General features: G+C 39.7%; 1 protein-coding gene across 1 annotated transcript; it reads left to right on the plus strand.

Annotated features, from left to right (window-relative positions):
• The first annotated feature begins 867 nt into the window (after positions 1-867).
• LOC105283767 (U6 small nuclear RNA (adenine-(43)-N(6))-methyltransferase) lies at positions 868-8,022 on the plus strand. Its single transcript, XM_011346803.3, has 6 exons — positions 868-1,137; positions 1,662-1,878; positions 2,168-2,308; positions 2,431-2,791; positions 6,902-7,106; positions 7,196-8,022. Exons 1-6 carry the CDS (start codon positions 1,033-1,035, stop codon positions 7,850-7,852), a joined length of 1,686 nt encoding a protein of 561 aa, XP_011345105.2. The 5' UTR covers positions 868-1,032; the 3' UTR covers positions 7,853-8,022.
• The last annotated feature ends 1,630 nt before the right edge of the window (positions 8,023-9,652 follow it).

A 9,652-nucleotide genomic window follows, 5' to 3' on the forward strand; every position in this document is an offset into this window, starting at 1 on the left:
AACGCAACGCTGCTTATATATATATTAAATAGATGTATTGAAAAATATTCTTAATAAATTTTATATTATTATTATTTATTATTTAGCTTTAACAATATTATAGTATATATACATATATATAGTATATATACATAAAAATATATTAGTATGTATACATACTATGTTTACGCTGGCGATGCTTATGTTATTAGCACGTTCTTATCATTTTGATCGATGAGTTCTTAATGTTATTAAAATACAAACAATAACTTAGTTTTTAATTTTTGCAAAAATATGAACTCGTCAGATTAAAAATGGCATTTTTTAAAAACAATGGTGAATTTTTGTTCATAACTGCAAATGATTCTTTGATAGTCAATACATTATTTATTAAACTAGATTTCGAAAACACCTTAATTTTATATTTTAGGTTTTGAATTTGTAAGAATTCGCCTGTGTGCGCCGCGCCGCCTCCGTCCACTAAAGTCACTAGATAGATAAAGTACCGCAATCGTCCGCCATTTTAATTCCAACCACACGGTGTTTTCATCACAATTATGTTTTCTTCACATCTATCAGAATATGTAACCTTTCTCAATGGAGATACAACGCAACGCTGCTTCGTAGAATTGCACTTAGTGTGTTGATAAGTTGCATGTTTGCACTAAGTACACTTCCAACGCCATTTTTATTCCACGTATTTTACCACGGATTGCGGTACTTTATCAATCTAGTGACTTTACCGTCCGCATCACAGTCGTGCCATCTGCCGTTACCGACCGTTACTCATAACCGAAGGAAGGCATTTATGCCGTTGCTTGTACCGACTGGCGAAAGTTACTGAACTGACCCGCGAAAATTGAAATGAGTTTGTTTTCTAGATGTCGCGGTTGCGGGTCATGGAATTGATTGAATGGCTGTGACGTGAGGAGTAAATAAGTGCGTAAATAATTTCGCATGTGTTTCCTCGCAAAAGAAGAAATTAATATGTAATTAATTAATTACTGTGATTAGTAATTTTTGGCGGATAACGCTTTCCGATTAGCGACCAAGATGAGCGTGAGAAGATATATTCACCCGAGAAACAAGTACAAAACACCGCCAGATTACAAGAAACTCGCGATCAAATACCCGAAATTTCGCCAAATTGCAATCACGGTAAGTGAAATGTCTCTTATTACTGAAATTCGACAAATATAAGTCATGTAATGCAGACGTAAGATCTAAAATCCTACTGTGAATGCTAAGTGCGATTTAGGTTAGATAATGGAAACCTTATAAAAACATGAAAATGTAAGCGAACATATAGATATACTTTTGTATTTATTTGTTTTCTTTTTTCCTTTTCCTAGTATTTTACAATATTTCTAATTAATCTATTTATTATTACAATTAAAGTGTAAATGCAAGTAGATATTTAAATACTTGGATTGTTCAACTAATTTTAAGCATGGGCCTGATAATATTGTAATGCAGCTTCTTATGTACAATATAAATGATATTTTATTATCTTCATTTAATATGAAGATAATAAAATATGATAATATGAAGAATTAATATAAAATCATTGGTATAAGTTACTCATTATAAATATATGAATGATGTAACAGCCTATGTTATTAAAACAATCTACAAATAATAAAAAAATTATTATCAAATTTTATATTGTGCTAATTATCTAGGATCTCGCAGGAAGAGTCAGAATAGATTTTCAAAATGAGAAGAGCCTGCGTACGCTCACGGAGACACTATTAATGCATGATTTTGGTCTACTCGTACGCATACCACCAGACAAATTGAATCCCACAATCACGCTACGCATGAATTATATTCTGTGGATTGAGGACTTGATGAACCATCTCAAATTGAAAATGGATAAGGTCACAGGTATTGACATCGGTAGGTATAAGACTGCAATTTTGAAGGCATGAATAAAGTCCTATAGAGCAAAAGCTGAAAAGGAAAAGCGAGAGTTAAAAAGAAATTAATTAATGTAGAAATAACGAGCTTTAAGGCAATTAAAATATCTTTTAATATGATACACCAACAAAATAGCCTTTTGAAATGTTTTCCAGAGTGAAGTAGTGAAGTTCTGATATTACTAGTCATCTTTATCGTAATTTTTCTGTGTATTTAATATCACAGCACCTCCGATTGCTTGAGATTTTATAGCAAATGTCTTAAACAGGAACGGGAGCAACTTGCATATACGCTTTATTGCTTGCAAAAATCTACGGTTGTCATATGATTGGCACAGAAGTGGATGAAGCCAGTGTGGAACACGCGCGGGATTGCATACAAGGGAACAATTTAGAAAATTTAATTAAAGGCAAGTCAACTAAGAATTTTTAACTTTTCTTTTACCGAAACATTCATCGATAGCTTCAATATCTTCTTCTCTACTTTATGCCTTTGATCTGATGTGCCCTTGAAGTAAAATTTGCGATATAGTGATTACAGTGAACGCTGGTAGAATTTTTAAAGACGTGATCGAGAGTAACGACGCTTACGATTTTTCGATGTGCAACCCACCGTTCTTCGAGAGCGCTGACGATGACGCTGAGAGAATCGCGAAGGCTTTGCCACCAAGAAACGCGTCTACCGGGAACGCTAGTGAATTGAAGACCGTTGGTGGCGAGTGGGCATTCGTAGCTCAAATGATCGACGAGAGTATCGAGCTGAGAGATCGCATAAAGGTCTACAGCACGATGGTCGGCAGGAAAACTGACTTGATGCGTCTCAAGCAGGAAATAGTGTCGAGAGGTACGACGAATGTGACATGGACGGAATTCTGCCAGGGTCATACGACGAGGTGAGCAGGGAAACTTATTAAGTTATTAGGGGTGTGATTTAGTTTTGAGGGCTCTTTTTGCTCAAAAACGCATGTATTTAAGTATGATAATGAATGAATACCTTAATCAAAATATTTTCCTTCCTTTTCTATAACTTTTTCCCATCTTTCTGGCAAGAGATGGATTCCACCACGATAAAATGACTCTTCTGTTGAGTTGATCCATTCGTCGACGCATTTTCGCGCTTCTTCGAAATTATGAAAGTGTGTATCCTCTAAAGCGTGTTGCATCGACCGGAACAAATAATAATCGCATGGAGAATACGCGGGGTGCGGTAAGACTTCCCATTCGAGCTCTAATAGTGTTTGTTCCACTGATAACGCAACGTGAGGTCGAGCGTTGTCACGAAGAAGAATCACTTTCCGTCGTTTACTCGCAATTGGTGGTCGTTTTTGGTCCAATGCTTGCTTCGACTTGTACAATTGGTGTCGATAACGATCAGCCGTGACAGTCTCGTGTGGATTTAACAGCTCATAGTACACTATCCCACCAAATACAGAGCATTACTTTTCAACCGTGAATATTGCGTCTCGGAGTGGATGTTGATGGTTCGCCTGGATCCACCCATGATTTTCTGCGTTTCGGATTATCAAAATAGATCCACTTTTCATCCCCAGTAACAATCCGAGACAAAAGACTCTTCTTTTTTTGCCTGGCGATCAACGAAATGCAAATGTTCAACCGGTTCGCAATCGCACTTTCCGATAATTGATGTCGAACCCATTTCCCTTCTTTCTGAATTTTTCCCATTTCATGTAAATGTTTGGTAACTGTCGTACGATCAACATTTAATGCTCTGGCAAGAGATGGATTCCACGACGATAAAATGACTCTTCTTTTCAGTTGATCCATTCGTCGACGAATTTTCGCGCTTCTTCGAAATTATGAAAGTGTGTATCCTCTAAAGCGTGTTGCATCGACCGGAACAAATAATAATCGCATGGAGAATACGCGGGGTGCGGTAAGACTTCCCATTCGAGCTCTAATAGTGTTTGTTCCACTGATAACGCAACGTGAGGTCGAGCGTTGTCACGAAGAAGAATCACTTTCCGTCGTTTACTCGCAATTGGTGGTCGTTTTTGGTCCAATGCTTGCTTCGACTTGTACAATTGGTGTCGATAACGATCAGCCGTGACAGTCTCATGTGGATTTAACAGCTCATAGTACACTATCCCACCAAATACAGAGCATTACTTTTCAACCGTGAATATTGCGTCTCGGAGTGGATGTTGATGGTTCGCCTGGATCCACCCATGATTTTCTGCGTTTCGGATTATCAAAATAGATCCACTTTTCATCCCCAGTAACAATCCGAGACAAAAGACTCTTCTTTTTTTGCCTGGCGATCAACGAAATGCAAATGTTCAACCGGTTCGCAATGGCACTTTCCGGTAATTGATGTCGAACCCATTTCCCTTCTTTCTGAATTTTTCCCGTTTCATGTAAATGTTTGGTAACTGTCGTACGATCAACATTTAATGCTCTGGCAAGAGATGGATTCCACGATGATAAAATGACTCTTCTTTTCAGTTGATCCATTCGTCGACGAATTTTCGCACTTCTTCCAAATTATGAAAGTGTGTATCCTCTAAAGCGTGTTGCATCGACCGGAACAAATAATAATCGCATGGAGAATACGCAGGGTGCGGTAAGACTTCCCATTCGAGCTCTAATAGTGTTTGTTCCACTGATAACGCAACGTGAGGTCGAGCGTTGTCACGAAGAAGAATCACTTTCCGTCGTTTACTCGCAATTGGTGGTCGTTTTTGGTCCAATGCTTGCTTCGACTTGTACAATTGGTGTCGATAACGATCAGCCGCGACAGTCTCGTGCGGATTTAACAGCTCATAGTACACTATCCCACCAAATACAGAGCATTACTTTTCAACCGTGAATATTGCGTCTCGGAGTGGATGTTGATGGTTCGCCTGGATCCACCCATGATTTTCTGCGTTTCGGATTATCAAAATAGATCCACTTTTCATCCCCAGTAACAATCCGAGACAAAAGACTCTTCTTTTTTTGCCTGGCGATCAACGAAATGCAAATGTTCAACCGGTTCGCAATGGCACTTTCCGATAATTGATGTCGAACCCATTTCCCTTCTTTCTGAATTTTTCCCATTTCATGTAAATGTTTGGTAACTGTCGTACGATCAACATTTAATGCTCTGGCAAGAGATGGATTCCACGACGATAAAATGACTCTTCTTTTCAGTTGATCCATTCGTCGACGAATTTTCGCGCTTCTTCGAAATTATGAAAGTGTGTATCCTCTAAAGCGTGTTGCATCGACCGGAACAAATAATAATCGCATGGAGAATACGCGGGGTGCGGTAAGACTTCCCATTCGAGCTCTAATAGTGTTTGTTCCACTGATAACGCAACGTGAGGTCGAGCGTTGTCACGAAGAAGAATCACTTTCCGTCGTTTACTCGCAATTGGTGGTCGTTTTTGGTCCAATGCTTGCTTCAACTTGTACAATTGGTGTCGATAACGATCAGCCGTGACAGTCTCGTGTGGATTTAACAGCTCATAGTACACTATCCCACCAAATACAGAGCATTACTTTTGAACCGTGAATATTGCGTCTCGGAGTGGATGTTGATGGTTCGCCTGGATCCACCCATGATTTTCTGCGTTTCGGATTATCAAAATAGATCCACTTTTCATCCCCAGTAACAATCCGAGACAAAAGACTCTTCTTTTTTTGCCTGGCGATCAACGAAATGCAAATGTTCAACCGGTTCGCAATCGCACTTTCCGATAATTGATGTCGAACCCATTTCCCTTCTTTCTGAATTTTTCCCATTTCATGTAAATGTTTGGTAACTGTCGTACGATCAACATTTAATGCTCTGGCAAGAGATGGATTCCACGACGATAAAATGACTCTTCTTTTCAGTTGATCCATTCGTCGACGAATTTTCGCGCTTCTTCGAAATTATGAAAGTGTGTATCCTCTAAAGCGTGTTGCATCGACCGGAACAAATAATAATCGCATGGAGAATACGCGGGGTGCGGTAAGACTTCCCATTCGAGCTCTAATAGTGTTTGTTCCACTGATAACGCAACGTGAGGTCGAGCGTTGTCACGAAGAAGAATCACTTTCCGTCGTTTACTCGCAATTGGTGGTCGTTTTTGGTCCAATGCTTGCTTCAACTTGTACAATTGGTGTCGATAACGATCAGCCGTGACAGTCTCGTGTGGATTTAACAGCTCATAGTACACTATCCCACCAAATACAGAGCATTACTTTTGAACCGTGAATATTGCGTCTCGGAGTGGATGTTGATGGTTCGCCTGGATCCACCCATGATTTTCTGCGTTTCGGATTATCAAAATAGATCCACTTTTCATCCCCAGTAACAATCCGAGACAAAAGACTCTTCTTTTTTTGCCTGGCGATCAACGAAATGCAAATGTTCAACCGGTTCGCAATGGCACTTTCCGGTAATTGATGTCGAACCCATTTCCCTTCTTTCTGAATTTTTCCCGTTTCATGTAAATGTTTGGTAACTGTCGTACGATCAACATTTAATGCTCTGGCAAGTTCTGAAGTGGATTATGTTGGATTTTCGTGCAATAATGCTTGCAAATCTGCATTTTCAAGCTTTCTTGGTTGTCCCGAGCGTTCTGTGTCCTTCACATCAGTATCGCCACTTTTAAAGCGTCTAAACCAGTATTCACGCGTCTTAATTGATGGGGCATAATCACCATAAGTTTCCACAAGAATTCTATAACCGTCAGCCGCAGTTTTCTTTTGATTAAAAAACAAAAGCAACGCGTGTCGAAAATGCTGTTTCGGAAGTTGCGTTTTTACGATGATATAAACACGACTTTTATTGCATCTATTGCTATAATGCTACTAAATGTCATGGATAATGTCAACACTGTAAGAAAAACAACAGTTATCGGAAACAGCTATTGGAACAAACTGACACTACAGCCATCTGTTGCAAAACCCTCAAAACTAAATCACACTCCTAATAATAGACTCTTACGTTGCGTTCGAATTTTTAGTTGCATTATCAAGTTTACAAGATGAAAAATTGCTTGTTTGCCCAACAGGTGGGGCTTGGCTTGGAGTTTCCTGCCGAGAAGCGTCGTGGATCTCACCACGGCACCCGTTATCAGAAAAAGTGGAAAATCCATAGTGCAATCCGTAAAGAATACCTTGAAGAAGGAGACTTCGATAACGTTTCCAATAGGGGATGAATTCTCATGCATGGACGACTTGATTAGTTTTTTAACAACAACAGTGAAACAGTTGAACGTAACGCATCACTTTTCATCATTGTTATTAATTATTAATTTTTTTATTCAATTAGCTGTGATGCTCAACTTTAATTTGTTTATTCTCAGGTTACACTGTACCGGATACCGGTTTGCAAAGACAGTTTCAACGGTTGGATGTGTCGAATAGTTGCCAAGGAAAAGTCGTGGGAGCATGCACGCAGGAAGCGGCGTTTAGCCTTGAGGCAAACCGCGCCAAAGAGATTGGACGACGGGGGTGGCAAATGCATCGAAGAAACTGTGAATGATAAAGATACGTCGGACGCAATCGCGGAAGGACCTAACGATACTGGACAGGCTAATAAAAATTCAGATGCAACATCGACAATAATCACGGTTGAGGGAAATAATGCGGAAGGTGCGAGTGACGAAAGTTCTGAGGAAAAGGTACTCGATGAGCGCATTCCCGTGCTCACTTGCAAGCTCTGCGTAGAGACCAGGAGCTCGGAATGCGACGAGGACGACGTATTCAGGATATGGATGGTCTACGAGAACGGGAGCGGCGGTCTGGATGCTTTGCACTCATTGCGGCAATATTTGATAAATCGGTTGGGCGTGCGGGGAAAGATTCTCGATAATTCCTCGAAAGATAGCAAGAAACAAAGAAGGAAAAAAGCAAGGAAGGACGTCGCAGGTACAAGTTTCGCCGTTCCTACCGCGCGACCTCGGACAGTTGATGAAGATTCGTCGAGAAAAGGCGACACGGGTAGCTCCGATGATCGTTGAAGCGAGATGCTGCGCGCTACACACGAAATGATCTATTTTGTGCAACACGCGTTGAAGGAAGAGAGTTCAGGAATTGGTTTTTTATGGGACTCTCCATCCTGGACCCTTTCCCGCTCCGGTGGAGATGGACTGATGTACATACATAAACCGATAAATATGTAAACCAAGTCTGTAACTTCTTTTATTTGTATGATAGACCTTTTATAATCGTATTACTAGCACTCTCCTCCTTACGGTACAATTTCGCTAACAAGTGCAACGTCATAATTCATTATAATCACTATTACCGATATTATTGCGAAGATGAATCCGTCGGCAGACGGCGATAGAGATCGTGTCACGCGATACGTAACCTGATGCAATTATGATATCATCATCAATCATCATCGGTATCATCGACCGATCTCGACTGTTTATTCGGCTATCGGCTTTTACTATATATATATTGCGAAAGATTGCTGGTGCTCTTTTTCTCAGGCCTAAAAATCTCGCTCGAGAGTCTACGAGTAGTTTTGCAACAAAATGGCTATTTTCAGCGCTATTTCCTTACGGTCAAAAATCTCGCGGCTACTATCCCTATTACTACTTGTAGATTATCGGTAATCGCGACTTACTCACCGAATGCGGCGAGAGATTTAACAAACACGCGAAGCGAACAAAAATTCTTAATGATAATAGTTCGGTAACAATCGATCCTCGCTTGCTTACGATCCTACGACTATAATGACGAGACCTGAAACTCGACTACTCGACAGTCGCGGTGACTCGATCAAAGATTGTCGGTCACTTCGTCCACGTTGAACATGATCGGATAACAATCGGGGCTGGGTCGTTAGGCTTTTAGAGCAGTTTTCTGCACGTACAGTACATTTATAATACGTGTATACAGGGTGTTTCCTCTAACTGTAGCACTTAGAATATCTCTGCTTCCTTTGATGATATGAAAAAAGTCAAAGGACGAAAATGTTCGATTCAAAGAGACTAGTACTCCGGTAAGAAAATTATTTTTTTTAATGTGACCTTTCACAAGATATCAAGGTCATGAACATTTTTTTAAATGAGATGGTATATTTTCCTTAACGAATGATGTAGCTTGTAAAAAAACAAATTCAACCATACAGAATACGTTGACCTTCAAATGACTTTGAACCACAAAAATCATGTTTAGGAAAAGAAACTATTTATTGTATGTATAACTACAAAGATATACCTTTTTTACAGATGTTCGAAATGATCACCGTTTACTTCCATACACTTTCGATGAATAAACGATTGTTTTACGTTTTTGAGAGATTCCGGAGTAATTGCGGTGCACGCACGCTGAATTCTTTCTCGCATATCTCCAGGTGTTGTCGGAATATCGCGATAAACTTCATTTGCACGGAACATACTCAACGAACCATTTCCTGATCGCTGGATCGGACGTGGTGGAAGAATTTCTTGGCCGGCTCGATCATCAGATCTTACGCCTCTTGATTTTTTTCTTTGGGGGCACCTAAAAAATGAAGTTTATCGCGATATTCCGACAACACCTGAAGATATGCGAGAAAGAATTCAGCGTGCGTGCACCGCAATTACTCCGGAATCTCTCAAAAACGTAAAACAATCGTTTATTCATCGAATTCGAAAGTGTATGGAAGTAAACGGTGACCATTTCGAACATCTGTAAAAAAGGTATATCTTTGTAGTTATACATACAATAAATAGAGTTTCTTTTCCTAAACGTGATTTTTGTGGTTCAAAGTCATTTGAAGGTCACCGTATTCTGTATGGTTGAATTTGTTTTTTTACAAGCTATAT

The sequence above is a fragment of the Ooceraea biroi genome, chromosome 10 (genome assembly GCF_003672135.1).
Source record: "Ooceraea biroi isolate clonal line C1 chromosome 10, Obir_v5.4, whole genome shotgun sequence".
Lineage (NCBI taxonomy): Eukaryota > Metazoa > Arthropoda > Insecta > Hymenoptera > Formicidae > Ooceraea > Ooceraea biroi.

Excerpts from the sequence above, each read along its gene's own strand:
- LOC105283767 (XM_011346803.3), top strand. The coding sequence starts at position 1,033 with ATGAGCGTGAGAAGATATATTCACCCGAGAAACAAGTACAAAACACCG. Across the intron at positions 1,138-1,661 it reads TTCGCCAAATTGCAATCACG|GATCTCGCAGGAAGAGTCAG; the intron begins GTAAGTGAAATG and ends CTAATTATCTAG. Across the intron at positions 2,309-2,430 it reads TTTAGAAAATTTAATTAAAG|TGATTACAGTGAACGCTGGT; the intron begins GCAAGTCAACTA and ends TTTGCGATATAG.